Raw genomic sequence first — 17,158 nt, forward strand, 5'->3', positions numbered from 1 at the left:
CACAGTACTGTGTGTGTGTGTGTGTGTATATATATATATATATATATATATATATATATATATATATATATATATATATATATATATATATATATATATATTAGCTCAAAGAGCCAGCTGCCCAACGTTTCGATATGTTGTACATATCTTTCTCAAGGGAGCCTGTGTTTGAATCAAAACATTGGAGGTATTTATAGGTGTTTGACAGCATTGTTATTGTTTATATTCAAATCCATGATTTATTCTTACATGATGTAATGGTGTTCTATATATTGTGAAATCATTTTTACTTATATCTTTAAATCTATATTCATTCTAATTAACATTTATATAAATTAATATTTACATTATCATGCAGTGCTGGCTCTGAGGATCAGCTTTTATTTGGCCTCTCCAGCTCATCAGCATGCACAACTTTTGAATTAATTTTGCATATTTATTTATTTTTAATTTTATATATTTACTGGAGTTAATTAGTTAATTCTTTTCTGTTGAGTCCAACTGGCATAACTGTGTTCGGTCTATTTATCTATTTACTTTCTTTTATTCTTCTACAAGTCGCATTGTCTAATTTGAGCTGTTTTAATACTAAAACTTTACATCATTTATGTCATGTTCTTGACTGGTGAAGTGCTGTACTATTGGTTCATTCATTTTTTAAATTTATTTCTAATTAATGAAAGCTGGTTCTGAATTATTTTACATAAAGTTGTTCCAGTCTCTCCAACATATTTTATTTTATCACATTTTTCACAGGCTATTCCATAAACAACATTGCTATTTTTACAGTAGGTATTAGTTTTTAGTGGATATGTTTTGTTCTTATGTTTAATTATATTTTTACTTTTATCCATGTATTTACATACATTACATGTACTATTCTGTCAATTATTCTTTTATGTTTACAGTGAACTAAAATATCACCTAAATTAGCTTCTCTTTTGAATGATACAACTTAACAAATACTTTTTTCAATTTTTCTGTATTATGTAGACTTCGCAAGTGTTTTCAAACTATCTTAGAAATACTGGGCAAAAGTTTAGAATAAGTCATAACTAATGTGATTCTTTTGACCTTTTTATCTCTATTTTTATAATCTAGTAGATCATCTTTTTTTAGTTTATCCACTTTTTTTTTAACTCTGTCTCTATAATTATTTCTTTGTATCCTCTTTTTTAATATTTATTTTTAATAAATGTCACTTTTACAGTCACTTTCTTTACAGTCACGTTCTTATTCCTAGCCCCTTTGGGATTGCCCTTTTAGTGTGTACTGGATGTGCAGAGGACATGTGTAAATACTGGTGCATGTCAGTAGGTTTATAGAAGAGGTCAGTCTCAATTGAAACTTCTTCGAGCTTTACTGTGGTATCTAAAAATTCAATTTATTAGATGTGCAGAGGAATGTATGAGATTATTGTTTTTGATTATGTTTACTTTGTTTGTTATTGTTACTTTCCAAAATTTTTGAGGGTTTTTTTTTCTTTCTGTCACAATATGTATAGTAAAACTCGACAGTACTTGCATACTTGTACCTTAATTTCTTTTGCTGTCTTCCACAACGAAATCCTTCTGTCACGGCTATATTCTTCTGGGAATTTTGTGTGTTTAGGCATTTTTTGACATTTTGACACAATTTCCAATTCTGTTTTAAATTCCACAAGCGTGTAAACCCTCCCTATCAAACTGCAACATAGCAAGCAAGAACAAGCCTCCATTTCCAATTGTAATCTCATTTTAAATCTGTCAAGCATCTATAATCCTCTAATAAATGTAACAGTGTGCTGTCACTCAGTAGTTGGGGTGGGTTTAAAGTATTCAGAACAAATCAATGAGAGATACGAGTCAGGAAGCAGGGACATTGCCAACTGCACTGAGAATTGTTTTTATTTGTTTATTTTATGTTATTTTATTTTATTTTTTCACTGGGAAAGGGGTTAAGTCAACGTGAATTGAGTAACCGTTTCCAGTGTTGTGCCAGTGTTTATTGGATATACACTAATTTAAGTTTTTTTTGTATCGGGGGTGTTTCATATGTGTTTATCAGTTCAAACTGAAAATCAGAAGTCCTATAAGTAACTAATAGTTGAAATGATAATAATTGGTATTCACTTTTCTGTTCAATTGTTCTGACTGGTTTCGTTGACAAATCCAGTTTTCTGTGGATTTGTATCATAAAGTGTTGATCTGTTAATCAATAATATATCTGCCCCACACATTTAGTTACAAGATTAATAGAATTAATCAATAAAAAGATCAAAGGGTGACAAAAATGTTTAAAGTAATTTTAACACATAAACACATTGGTGCTTCTAACACAAAATTGTTTGATTTGATGGATGGGTGGGGGGATTGAAGTGAATGGCTATGATTCATGCTGTTTCTATCTGTGCCACTGAATTTAATGTACAGGGACATCCAATGACTGTCAGTGAAACCTAATAATGTTTATTTAGTATCATGATGTGTGCTTCCAACATTGCTATTTTCAGAAGCACCAGGCTACATTCTTTGTTTAAAAACAAAGTAAAACGATCGATGCTTTACCAGTAAGGGGTGTCTTTTATTATGCTTCCATTGGCCTCCCTCTTGTAAAACAAGGGCTATTGTGGTAGAAATAACCTAAACACTATAGTGTCTGCCTGGTGTCTAACAAAGATGCAGTGCAATGGAAACGGTTCAATCCAAACACTACGCTTTAATGTGAAACAGCATAATTAAAAGAGGTATGAGGTGGCTGTGAGAGACTCAGAAAAACAGACATTCTTTATTTTTATTATTATATAGACACTTTTATTTTTATGCTGCTGCATGTTCCAGTATGTCTGTTACTCAGGAAACAACTCTGTATACAAAATAAACCACCAGAGGGAGATAAGGGAAAGTATTTCAGCAGGTCAATTCAAATGTAGTACATTCTCTAGACCAGCGGTTCTCAAACTATGAGGCGTGCCTCCCTTGGGAGGAGCGGCAAGGTGTCAAGGGAGGCGCGAGCTGTGTGCCCCCCCCTTTTTTTTTGGAGGTTGGATGATTTGAAAAAAAAAACAAATTATTATATATTTTAAATGTATTATATTTAAAAATAGCTAAAATAAAATAAATGCTTTTGTTTAACATGCTAATGTTCCTTAGAAACTGTGAAACATGGTTTACCCCATCCCCACCCCCCAGGTAAACAGTATCAACAGCGCGCTTACAGTCAGAAACAGCTTCAATGAGAAATGGGTCATTTTGTGACAAAGGGACAAAAACGTATAAGGCAAGCCAAAGTGAGGGCAGCAGCGGTAGTTCCAGCAAAATGCAAAAGACTAAAATATAACGAAGCATATTTAAAACTGGACTTTACAAAGAGCGGGACCAGCAGTGTACCGAGCCTCAATGTGTATTTTTGTTGTAATACATGGTCCACTAAAAACAATATGACAAAAGGGACATACTGTATTCGGTACTTCTAAAATGTATTTACAGTATTACAAAGCAGTTCACCTCCCCTATAGTACTTGCTGTGGTAATATTACTGTGTGTAAAATTAAATAAAAGCAGTAAAATAAAAAAAAAGCTGCTTTTGTCTATTTTTGGATGGTTTTGGTAAAGTTTATTCCGGCAACAAAAATCTGACAAGATCTGACAAACTTCTGTTAGAACTGCACACGAAGCTTGATTATGGCGGCAAAACAATCAGAAGGGGAATAGACCAGCTGGAAGAGAACTTGGAGTTGATGAGCGTTGCATTAGGGAATGGCGGAAGCAACTACCTCAGCTTCAAGAACAGAGCGCAACTTCACAGAAAGCAAAAAAAAAATGGCTATATGGTGGGTGGCGTCGCCTGCTCATCCCGATATTGAAGAGGAGCATATCAACTGGATATTGCAACAGAGACAGTTAAGGATAACATGAAAAGCAATTGGTTTGAAGACGAAATTATTGTGTACAACACATATCGAGGTCATCTAATGGAGGAGGTATGTGCAACTCTCCAGGAGGCAAAAACAAAAATAGCTTGCATTCCTGGCAGCTGTACAAAGTTGGTCCAGCTGGCTGATGTTTCTTGGAATGCTTCATTTAAATCAAAGCACTGTGAATTCTATGAGGAGTGGCTGCAATTCCCTGAGCGTCCTCATGATTCAACAGCACACAGAAATCCCCGAGCTCCTACACGGCTTCAGATGGTGGTGGATAAAAAAAAGCATGGGAAACATGCAGCGACATCATTGTGAAATCCTTTGAAACTATTGGAAAAACGACTGCTGACCAGGATCCAATACGCTGTACAAAGAGTGGAGGAATAGCAGAGGCTGCACGGCGGCTCATACTTCCCAATACCAGCACACCTGATGGCTACAGAAATGAAGATGATGAGGAAAATGAGGAGGAGGAGGAGGACGATACAGATGCAGTTGTGTTTGAATAGATGAGGACACATACCAGTACCGGTAGCTTATAGTGGACCTGTCTGTGTTTGTTTTTTGTTTTGAGTTCCAGTTTGCAATATTTATTTATCTATTTATTTATTTTAATTACCCGTATTTCAGAAAAGGAAAAAAAAACAAAAAAAAACACTTTTGACTGAAATGGCTCGGTAGCAGTGTTACGGTATGTTTTATTTCCATGAATTGAATTGTACCTAAACAAAGTTTACCGTATTTAAGTTTATTCAGTTTGTTTTGTTTCTGTTTGTAATGTTATGCTGTACTGCAAGTGTTTATTTACTGTGTCTTTTTTTGAGTAGGGTTAGAAAAAAAAAAAACACCTTAACGTTTCTTTATTGATAGCTGCATTTATTCGAGGGCGGCCTCTATTATAAAGTTGATATATGACTGCGGTAATACGGTATATATACATTACCAGTCAAAAGTTTGACTACATCTGCTTGAAACCAGGTTTTTCATGATTATCTATGCTTTTAACTGTATAAACTTGTCTATAAACACAATATTCATTATATGATAGGTGTACTTATATAAGCTGATAATCATAACTGAATTGCATTCAAAAATTTAATTTTTAAATGAAAATGTAAATGTTGTCAATTTCAATGAAATGGTCACCCAAAGCAAGGGGATTTCAGTCTGAAGCCCAGTCAGTTAAAAGTCTGAAATGTGTATAACACGTTGTTAGAACACTGGCCTAAGTATAAAAGTGTCTTTCTTAGATGTTCTCTAAGTTAACTAGCATGTTACCTAATTAACCTTTTGTCACCAATTATTGTTAACAGGTGAGGGTCCATGATTACTATAAAACATAGGTAGCATAGGCACACGTTTGTCATCCCTGAATGTAAGGGAGCAGAAAATGACAAAATATGCTTAGTTAAGCAAAGAAAAGTCTGTAGTCTGTAATTACTTTAAGAAATGAAGGTCAATCTTTAAGACAAATCGCAAGAACTTTGCAAGTGTCTGTAACTGCTGTGGTCAAGACCATCAAACAATTTGAAGAAACTGGCACTCATGAGGACCGAACAAGGTCAGGCAGGCCAAGGGTGACCTCAGAATCGGAGAACAAGTTAATTCGAGTCACAAGCCTGCGAAACCGGCGACTAACTGCCCCTGAAATACAAAATTTGAAATATTTGGGTCCAACCGCCGAGTATGTGTAAGATGCAGAGAGGGTGAGCGCATGAGTTCTGCATGTGTGGTTTCCACTCTCAAGCTTGGAGGAGGCAATGTCATGGTCTGGGGTTGCTTTGCTGGTGACAGAGTTGGTGATCTTTACCAAGTCCATGGCAAGCTGACCCAGCATGGCTATCATCGCATACTTCAGAGGCATGCCATTCCATCAGGATTACGGCTAGTTGCGCAGTCCTTCATTCTTCAGCAAGATAATGACCCGAAACACGCCTCAAAGTTGTGCAAGAACTATCTGGCGAAGAAGGAAAGTGAAGGACAACTCAATCTAATGACCTGGCCTGCCCAGTCTCCAGACCTCAATCCCATAGAACTTGTATGGGACGAACTGGACAGAAGAGTCAAAGCAAAGCTACCCACAAGTGCCCTACATCTCTAGGAATTGCTGCAGAAGAGCTGGGAAGACATGTCGGGTGATTTCCTGCTGAAACTTCTTAACCGAATGCCTCGTGATTTTGAGGAATCCAAGATTTAGAGACAATTTTCAATTTTCTTGAACATTGCTTTGATACTCCTTATGTTTTGTTTTGTATATTGTAACATGTGTTTTCATTTTCAAGTATTTATAGAAACATACACGACGTAAAACATTGTCAATTATGAAAAAAACCTAGTTTCCACCAAGTGTACTCAAACTTTTGACTGGTACTGTATATATATGCACAGAATCCAGGATTTGGCCCGAATATCTACTTTTTGAGCAGGGTTCGGATTCAGACAAATATTTAGGATTCAGTGAACCAAATCGAATCTTATATCCGCCCAGACGCACATCCGTTTTAATACATCCCTCCAATGTGTGAGGTTCTTATTTAAATAAAAGACAAAAATCTGATATTTAACGTAACTGCTGTATTTAATAACAAGAACATGTTTGATGAACTCTGTCGCAGCTCTCAACTCCCCAAATTACTGGTGGAGCACGCACTGAACAGTCACACAGTTGCTGAATGCAAACATACCCCTGTATGCAACAGCACATCAGATCACACTTTTCTGGAGTAAAGTTATGCAGTAAACCTGTAATATATAGTAACAGCAAACTGCTGAAGTCTTTTCTGGTTTGTTGCTTTGTCTGTCAAACATGTTCTAGAGATTACACTGAGATAAAAATAAATAAATAATCAAGTGCACATAAATATATATTTTTTGTAACTTTACAACTGTCAGATGTGCAAGACGTTGTTGAACAATATGCTTTAGTAAATTTAATTGCGTTATTGTAATGTGCCAATACAAGTTGATCTATTTGGGAACTGCTGTGTTTTATTAAAATATTTTTTAAACTATTTTGTAGCCACAAGGTACATTTAAATCAGTGTGGGTTTTATTTTGCAGGGAGATTCAAGTCACTCATCACGGTCATTTTTACTTCATAGCTCTGATAGGGTTGTCAACAGGCTCCAGAACCTCGGGTCACTTTATGGCAGGTCAGGTTTTTTTTAACTCCCCTCTCTAAACTGCAATGTATTTGACATGTAAAGTAAGTAAATGTATTTCATTGTTTAATTCTGGTGGCGATTCTACCTAGACAGCCTCGTAACAACGATTAATCGTATTGCTCGTTTTTTTTATATAGTAAACAATATCTATCAAAATAGTGCAACACCATTATTATAGACACCTTTGCACTCACCTGCACACTTACATTTAACCTTGTGACAGCAGGTAAAGTTTCTATTTGTTTAATATTTCTTGCTTCACACAGTCCTGCCCAGTTAGAGACTCAGAAAGCCAATCAGCTGCAATATAGGTCTGATTGTTGGAAACAATCCTCGCAGGTATGTGTGCTTTTGGTATTAATTAAGTAAAACAATTCAATTAATTTAGCGACAGTTCGCACAATTCACACTCACTTTACTGAATACATTGCAGTTTAGAGAGGTGAGTTACAAAACCTAACTTTCCTTAAAGAGTCCCGAGATTCTGGAGCCTGTTGGCAGCACTACTCTCAGATCAGGTGACACACGTTGAAACGTCATTAAAGAAAATAGGGGGTTACGGCAAAGATGCAGCTCTCCTTTCTTTTAAGGGTAAAGCAAACGGTTCTGTATTTTCACATTTCTGTTGTGGGGGTGGGGTGGGGGCTAGTGGTAAATTGTGTATGTTTCAAACAGAAATCTAATTCAGAGATATATTTCCATTTGGTAATAAAAATACTATAGATTGTGCATGTCCCTTGTAACACCTCTAAACTTCTAAATCAATGACTATCAGGAAGATGGTTAAATGGTTTTCCATGTTTTGATCCTTTATATTTCTCTTATCTTCTATTATGGCATCTAATTCGAGTAACTCCTATCAATATGATAATACTTTTCACAAGACAAATAATATTATAACACATAATACATAATAATAAACTCTCTTGTCTCACGACTCACATCTCGTTCTACCTGTGAACACACTCCAACTTTTCAGCCAAAGCGGCTTGTTTTTATATTGAGGCAGAGGGATTAACTGGCTATCAATTACCTAGTTTACCCCTCTGCTACATTCTCATATGCCTGGTCAACAGCTAGTTTGTCAGTAAACACTCGCTGTTAACCATGCATTCTCACTCGGATTTTACCCCATCGAGGCTGTCAAACAATAACAATAAAACATGTTTTTTTTACACACAAACAATAATAGCACAACACATACAAAATAATACACAATACACACAGGGGCGGGGTGTACCCCATCACACAGACTATTTACAGAATGTTAAGTTTTTATCATAACCCTGGTTCCCTGAAATAGAAATGTAACCATTACCGAATGTGAGTTTGCTTCCTAAAAATAGGTTTTCAACTGCCAAGCCATTTGAATCTGTGTTTGTGTTGATACTGTTAAGAAAAGATTGACAAAAAACAGAAGAATAGAAAGGAAATCCTGTGTCTGGAGAACACAGTTTCTCTCTCTGTAATCGTGTACCTACAGTAGATGTGTGTTTAGTCTTTTCTTTGGTCCATTTTCTAGAACATCACACATATCATTTAAAAAAAAATTGCAATAACGAAAATTGATAATCTTTGCTGTTCTGTGGAGCTGTTGGATTGTTTTTTAATGGGGCTCCAAAAATAAAATACCTCCAGTAACCTATGCTGTTATATTTCTATGATGCATACTTTTCTGTACAACGGCGTCAGGTGGCATAGACAAAATACCAAGGGACACATTTATTGAATGCTTATATTATGTTCAGTTTAAAAAATAATGCAGTAGTACAGCACTGCTATTACGTTATGGACTGTCGCAATAGATACCGTAAATTGAGGCAGCTGGGTTTTGACTGTTTTGTTGTAACAATAAAGTTCTGTTCCTAATTACTAAATTCTGTCCTGTGAATACATAACATTTGACGATGAGGATGGCTGAATTTACCTTGCTTCCACCCGCTCCATTCCTGTCAGTCCCAGCCAAACCACCTGTTCCGTGGAGCCGCTAGATTGATTCTTTTCAAATGTACCTGCTTGCACTGGATTGACAAGATGTTACGGTCCCCAGAAAACGGGCCATCTTGCTGCATTGTCTAAGCACAGAAGGCTAGCGCATGGTTTTCACATTGCAGCCCACGGACGATAGCTTTGAGGCAGCTACCACAGCACTGTCGGACCACTTCAGCTCTCGTCACAGCGTGCTCATGCACCTTTTCCAATTTTCGCAAAGGGCTCAGAGACCGGGTGAGTCAGTATGCCAATTTGTTTCGTCGTTGCAGGAGCTGGTAAAACACTGTACATTTGGCACTATATAAGACAAGCTCATTAGAGATCAGCTGTTTGAAAAGACATCAACACAACTGAGGTAAAGACTGTTGTTAGAATCAGATGATTTGACATTAGAAAAAGCATTACCTATAGGGAAACAAGCGGAGGCTACATTAGCTGAAACCTGTATATTAATAAGCACTTGGTTCGTGCCGTTTTCCAATGTAACAGCACAGATCCCAGTTCAAAATGTGTACAACACACCTCCTGCAAGGCGCTGCACAAACTGTGGCTCTGCCAGACATGAAACTCATGCTCCCACTGCCCAGCACAGGTTAGCGCTGTAGGAAATGCAACAAGCTCACCCATAATGCCCACTGGTGCCACTCAGCGCCTGAGCAGTCACAACCCTCCATACTGGTTTCCATCAATTCAGTGCTGCATAGCAAAACATGTGGGTGTTCTGTGGGTGATGTACTACTTCCACTGCTGATTGTTACAGGTGCTAAAGTGTCTCTTCTGAGCAAATCCGCATGAGACATTTTTCTCTCAGGTGCCCCTGCAGAGCCCTGCAGTCTCCCTCTGCGGATACAGCTATGCCCCCATTACTGTTACAGGGACTGTTTGTCTGCCAGTGAGCTATAACACACATTCAGCATCCACCACCATCTTTTATATCTTGGACATAATGGGATACATCGATGGGACTGGCTCGGAGTTTCAAGCTTTCTATCTCGGCTGGCATGGATGTTCTTCATGCTTCCATCTCCTGGCTTCAACAATTTTCAGAACTATTTGATGGACATGGATGCTTTACAGATTTTGTACACCAGCCAACAGTCAACATGGCAATCTCACCACAATTCAACCCTTACGGCACGTCCCACTCTCCTCCCGTGACCAGGTGTCTTTGGAGCTTCAGTGTCTTTTGGACGCAGACATCACTGAACCAATCAACGTATCACCCTGGGTGTCCAATCTAGTTATTGCCCGCAATAAAAGTAGAGAACTGCATCTGTGTACCAAACAAACACCCATTGACAACAGCAGAGGAACTCACAACTCATTATCATGGCTATTTTTTTCCCCCAGGAAAATTGCTGGGTATATCAGGTTAGTTTACCACAAATATAAATAAGATGGCAATCAAATCAAATACCAACAGAATAATATAGACAGCAAATGGTATTGTATATGTAATAAATAGAAATCAGTATAAACAGAGATTAAAGCATTGAGTAAACAGAGATTAATGCATCCACAACTGCAGAAATTAACACAATCGGTATTGCACAGATTAACTCTTTGCAGTCCATTTATTCAGCGCTTGTCAGGCACATCAGGTCCAATTTATTTTCACACGTGCTATTTAAAATGTTTTTGTCCCCCCCCCCAGAGTAAAACAGGTTTAAAACACACTGCATGGCAAAACAGCATCAGCCGCACCCCTTGTTCGCTGTATTTTTTACAAACCTCGTTACAGATGTGCACACTGATTAATCCTCTCCCGATCACTCGTTTTAACACCAAACTCCTCAATAATGTGATCCATGTCATTATTGTATTACTATAACATCTCAAAAAGCTCTGCAAATGTCTGTGATATTCTTTGAGTGCTGGATGCGGAAGCAGCTATCTGCATTGTTTGTGTCCATCTTATCTCTGTGGTGCAGCTGCTAGCTCTATTGCTCACACGTCCCCCTTTTTTCGGCTTCATTCACTCCTATCGGTCTCACTCAGCCATTGAATGGTTTTCTCTGCTTTTTCTGGAAAAAAAAAGACTAGAGACCTGTGCTTTACGTCTTTTTGATGATGTCAGACAGGGTCCAACATTGGACTGGAAAGGGAAAATCATAATGACAGACCTGGTGAACAAAAAGACACAAATTCACCTGTTTTCTCATTGGAAATAGTGATATTTTGAAATGCACCTGTCCTGGTCACAAAAGCAAAGTTTGTGGGGAATAATAGCCATTTTCTATACTTTTGAGGCATAAGCAATTAGGACTAAAAAAAGACTAGAGACCTGTGATTTACGTCTTTTTGATGATGTCAGACAGGGTCCAACATCAGACTGGAAAGGGAAAATCATAATGCCAGACTATGTGAACAAAAAGACACAAATTCGCCTGTTTTCTCATTGGAAATAGTGATATTTTGAAATGTACCTGTCCTGGTCACAAAAGCAAAGTTTGTGGGGAATAATAGCCATTTTCTGTGCTTTTGAGGCATAAGCAATTAGGAAATAACACTTACTACCCAGGAACAAAAATTGTGTTACATAGTGTAATAATCCCAAACAAAGTCAGTGACAGATCAACCAATCCAGTGAAAATAAAAATAACAACCAATTTAGAATCTCACTCAGCTCTTTCTCGGGCCTGCCACGCTTGAACAAGTTTCCAGCCAGAAAGGAAAACAGGTGAAGTTTAGGTTTTGTAAATGGCCTCATCCCTGGTGCTGCTCTTAGGTGAACAAGTAATTGTAATCCGTAGTTTGCTCCTGGAAAGTATTAAGCTAACCAGATACTTTAACGGAGGCGAATGGTAGATTACAGTAGTTATTTATCTAACAAACCAAAAGTTTAACGCTTAAAGCCACGCAAACTTCCCCTTCAAACACCACCTCTTCTTTCCAGGAAGTAAAAGTCTTATTTAAAGAGGAAACAATTGAGGCACTTACTGCTATAATTATACAGATAAAGATCAATAAGTGCTTTGAAAAGGTAATTAATGAAACACTTGAATCATATGCAATTCTAGTTACTGGGAATTATATTTCAATCCCATTACACAAGTTTGGGGTTTCTCAGTATTTAAATACAAAGATAAGGAGATTCATTCCTTCAAAACAATTCAAAACCAAAACAGCATTTGCTCCTGTGTAAAGTTTGCACCACTTGAAATAAAACAAAGAATTAGCACACTAATACAAAATATAAGTAATCAAGTCATATTTCCCCAAAAGGAATAATAGTTAGAGACATGTTGGTCTGTTGATTACTAAGTTCTGTTTTGCAAATACATAACAGTTTACTAAACTGCAAAAGTTTAAGTTTCTCAAAATGTAAAAAAATTAATAAAAATGTTTTAATATTTTTTTAAACATAAATCCGATTTCAGTGTTCTGCTGTATTTTATTTATTTTTTACAAATAGGTTTGTAGCACAGAAAAAAACAGTTTAGTGATTTAAAAAAATACCCAAGATTTCTCCCCTACAAAAAATACAATGATGAATACTTACATCTCCACCTAGTGGCCTTTGGTTATCACAATCTCTGGTCGGGCTGATGTCTTGTCTCATTACCCAGATGGGTTCTTTTGGCTCGTCTGGTGTGTAGGGAGAGCGAATGGTCCTTGTTTTAACTTCTTCAATGGCTTCCTTAATGTCCTTGATAGCCAGAGAGATGGCGTCTCGTTTCTCCTTGCCGTGCCTCTGTATGGGCTGTTCCCCGGTAGGGCTGGTGGCTGAGGGCCTTGGGGGACTGCCCGCCTCTTCCCCTGCTGGTTTACCCTCCTCGTGCTCCTGTGAGTTCTGCTCGGTCTCGGGCCTCTCCTCATCAGCAGCCTGGTCCAGACTGTGAGAGCTCATGCTCTGCTTGACCTCAGCCACAATTTGATCTATGTCCTCCTCCTGGTCGTAGCTGTCCATGCGGGGGTAGGGTGCGAACTCTGCCTCCTTCTCAGGGCTATCTGACTCTCCGTCGGAACGCTCGTCATAGTGGTGCAACCGGGCACCCAGCGCCTCCTGCCGATAGCTCTCGTGCTCAAAGAGACAGAAGTTGCTTCCCCGATGTTGGGGATGATCCCCCTCTGGTGGGGTGTCCCCAATTTCCTCATAAACATGCTCCTGCAGCCCGTAGTCAGCATAGGGTTCTGAGTAGGGTTCATCCCCATCACCCCGCTCCCCTTCATTGCCATGAAACAGACGCTGAGTGTAGACGTAGCCTGAGTAGGTCGCACCCATGGCCTCCTCATCCTGTTCGAGATGGTGAAAGTGTGGGAGTGGGTTCAGAGGGGGTGGTGGTTGAGGCTGGGGCTGGTAGGGCCCTCCATGCTGCTCTGCCTCAGCACTCTCTGTGTACTCCTCCGCCTCAGGACGATAGTGCACTGCATAGGCGTTCTCATCCTCCACCGCTTCCCCTCCCAGCGCCGTCTCTTCCTCCGCTTCTGAAGCCAGCCCCACATCTCCCTCGGCTCTGTCTGTGTGGTTGTGGAAGCCACTCTCGGTGCTGGCTGACCTTGCAAGCCCCAATCCTCCTTCCTCCTCCTCCAACTGGTCATCTTCTGCCTCTAGCTGCTGTGGGAGTGGGGGTTGTGGAGATTGCCGTTCTACCTCCACCATCTCTGCCTCTCTCTGCTGCTGTTGCCGCCTCTGCCTCTGCTGCTGAGCTCTAATCCGAGCCTCCCCGTCAGCCAGTCTACGGTATCGAGTTGCTGCTGGTCTCTGCAGTGGCTGTTGCTGCTCTGCCTCTTTATCCTCTGGTGGCTTTCGCTTCCCTTGAACCTGGGTCCCCCCTTCTGAGGTGTCATACCTGCGGTACCGGGCTGCAGGTGGTGGCTGCTGTTGTTGTTGTACCCCAGCCTCCTTATTGTTGTTCTGCTGCTGTTGGTGTGCTCGCCTCCGACTGCTCTCCCTCGCCGCTGTAATGTCCTGCCTGCGGCACTGCACTGGAGGGATAGTCACAGGGATCGTAACAGCGTGCTGCTCCTCCGCTTCACTGGGCGGCTCCATGGACTCGTTTACCTCCCCCCGACGTTGCCGGGCTCCTCTTCCTGGTGGTTCAAGGCTGGTTTAGGACTGTGGCCTGCTCTGCACTGAAGGCATTCTCTCTGCACTACCAGGGGACACAAATAGGACAGTGAATCACAAATAATGGCTGTAACACTAACACCTATTACAGCTGTATTAATATAGTACATTAATATTAATATAGTATACTTATGAAGTACAGTAGAACCTCAGAGAACCTTGGGAATGGAGGTTGTTCGTAAGTCTGAAATGTTTGTAACTGAAAAAGTTTTCAATTGTTTTCATAAATGTGTACAGCTGTTATTCACATTCTTAATCTGGTGAATAATACAGGGATTCAGCACAGTAATACAACACACATTGTTTGAAAGGCTTTAGAACTACTGTTCACAGGAAAAATGCTAATTGTAGCTCAAACACAGATTTAAATGTCCATTGAAAACAAAGTAAAAGTAGTGGGGTTCCAAAAAAAAATCTGTTTAAATAACGTACCTGTAATTTTTTATTTCATTGTTAACATCATGACAACTTTTTACACTTATAACTTTAAAATCTGTTTCAAAGCTATTTTCAAAACAGCCTCTGTAGTGCACTTGGGGTTTGAGATCTGTCCTCTAAATCACTGCAGGAAGCGTGCAGCACTGTTTGATGAACTTGAGCCATAACAGTACTTAAAGACCAAAGAAAAAGTCGATTAAACCTTCAGTATCTCATGCCCTTTTTATACTCAGAAACCAAAAAAATTAACAATGGTTACAGCAAAACCTCTGGACTTTCCTCATGAAAATCAGAACATGGACTCTTTAGCCTTTCCTGAAGAAAATGCAGAGCTCAAAGCAGCTTGTTTAGAACTGGACCGATATCAGACTTAACCCTTTGCAGTCCTCTTGTTCAGCGCTTGTCAGACGCGTCAGGTCCAATTTATTTTCCCACGTGCTGTTTAAAATATACATATATTTTTTAGAGTAAAACAGGTTTAAAATGCATTGAATCACAAAAGAACACTCAGTACTGTATCTGCAGCCAAGCCCCATCCCTTGTTCGCTGTTTTCACATACCTCTTTATAGATGTGCATACTGATAAATCCTCTCCTGATCACTCGTCAACTCCTCAATAATGCAATCCAAGTCATTATTTTATTAATATAACATCTCCAAAAAGCTCTTCAAACGTCACTGATACTCTTTGAGCGCTGGATGCAGAAGCAGCTACCTCCTTTATATGTCTGTGTTATCTCTAGTGGATGGGGATAGATACGCCCTTTTTTTTTTTTTTTAGGTCTCACTCAGCCATTGAAAGGTTTTCTCTGATTTTTCCGGAGAAAAACGATAGAGACCTGTGCTTTACGTCTTTTTGATGATTGGACAGGAAAGGGAAAAATGTAATGTCAGACCTGGTCCGACATAGGACTGCATAGGGTTAACGGAGTTCCAGAGAAAAGTGGAGAGAACATCAGAGAGATGGTCATTGGTATATTTGCCAAAATAATCCCTTACCTGGTTTCCAGGTTGCAGGATGTGGTTGACTCCGTTCACACACTCGGTCCAAAAAACTATGGAGACAATCGTCCACATCAGATTACAATTCAGTTCACTTTGAGAACCTCCGGAGATGAGGTATGGAGAGCATCTAAAGGCTATATTTAGGAGACAGGTATTCATTTTGCTGAAGACTTGTCCAAGTCAGACAGAGGCAAGGCAAAAATTGTGACCAATGATTGCTGAAGGAAGGAAGAGAGGACAAAAGGCCGTAGAATCATTCCAGTTAATGATACCACAGTAGATCTTTCAGCTCACTCAGCTGTTTCCACTAAACCACCCATTTGTTTAGTGTTTCCTGAATTTGGTGATACAGATGATAATAGTGATGTTAGGGTTTCTAGAGCAGTGCAAAGATTTCCTAGCTCTCCACCCTATGGGAGAGCCTGAGATAATGGCGTCAATATCCTGTTTTGAAAGGTTCAGCTAGAAGCTGGTGGATAGCTGAGAGATATATACGTAGCTGGCATGATTTTCCTGAAGCCTTTCTTGTTGCTTTTCAACCTACCGACTATCAGAAATAGAGGACAGAGAAATATGGTGCAGACCCCATGGCAGTGTATAAGGGATTTATTCATATGATTCCCGGACTTTATGTCTTAAATGGAAGCCTGATATTGCTGAAACGGAAGTGGTTCATTGCATATTGAATAATTCTAATCCTAAACTTGCTAGTTGTGTCAGAGGATCTGTCAGGACTGCTGATGAACTAGTGAGAATTAGCACAATGATAGAAAAGGATTGAGCAGCACAGAAAGAGTACTGGTCAAAAGTAAATAACAAGGCTAATGTTGAAAAATGGGCTGAGAAGGTGACTGTAAAGGGTATTCAGTCTAAGGGGGTTGGGGATGTGAGTGTAGCATTTGCTTTCTAGTAAACCCCAGAAACACTTGTCTTTGCTGCTGGTTCCCACTGAAGTGAGAGGACTTAAAAGAGAAGCTTTATTGGATAAAGATTGTACCTTCACCCTCATGCAACTTCAGCTCTGGCAGAAGTTTAACATTTCTTATGAGAAGCTGCTGCCATGTCCTGAACAAACCTTTGTATTGGCAGATGGGAAGTCTCATAGCGCTATAGGCAAAACCCAACTAGCATACCTCTAGCATGACAATTACTGGACTATGGAGACTTATATCATGGATGACGAACATCTTGCTTTCCCTCTGATTTTAGGACTTGATTTTTTAACCAAGACAGGAACACACATTAATCTGGAGGATTACATGTATGGAGTGAGGCAAAAGACACCAGGGTTCAAGAGAGTCCCTTGGAAGAACCCAGGTCACTAAACATTGTATATTCACCTCTGATGAAATGCCAGTTCAATGCAAGACTGATGGAGGTTTTAGCAGAACTACAAGGTAAGACCTGTTGTGTACACTGACAGTACTATCGTCTATTCTCAGAACAAGAAAACCAACCTACAGGATCTCGATGAAAGCTCCATCAGGCCAACCTTAATTTGAAGAAGTGCCACTTTTTCAAAACAAAATTAAAGTTACTATGGCATATCATTTTAAGTAGTGGACTGGAGATTGATCCTGACAAGAT

The 17,158-nt window shown here is 39.3% G+C and overlaps 1 protein-coding gene across 5 annotated transcripts in view; it reads right to left on the reverse strand.

The window, feature by feature from the left end:
• The window catches only part of LOC121299067 (amyloid-beta A4 precursor protein-binding family A member 1-like), a 92,161-nt gene that overhangs the window by 25,621 nt on the left and 49,382 nt on the right, over positions 1-17,158 (reverse strand). For 4 of the 5 annotated variants that reach the window (XM_041226603.1, XM_041226595.1, XM_041226574.1 and 1 more), the window contains exon 2: positions 12,560-14,153. In XM_041226603.1, coding sequence (XP_041082537.1) covers positions 12,560-14,050 — 1,491 coding nt within the window. In that variant the 5' untranslated portion in view covers positions 14,051-14,153. The remainder of the gene's footprint in view (positions 1-12,559; positions 14,154-17,158) is intronic. The other variant, XM_041226589.1, reaches the window with a different exon arrangement.

Source organism: Polyodon spathula, chromosome 2, assembly GCF_017654505.1.
Source record: "Polyodon spathula isolate WHYD16114869_AA chromosome 2, ASM1765450v1, whole genome shotgun sequence".
NCBI lineage: Eukaryota > Metazoa > Chordata > Actinopteri > Acipenseriformes > Polyodontidae > Polyodon > Polyodon spathula.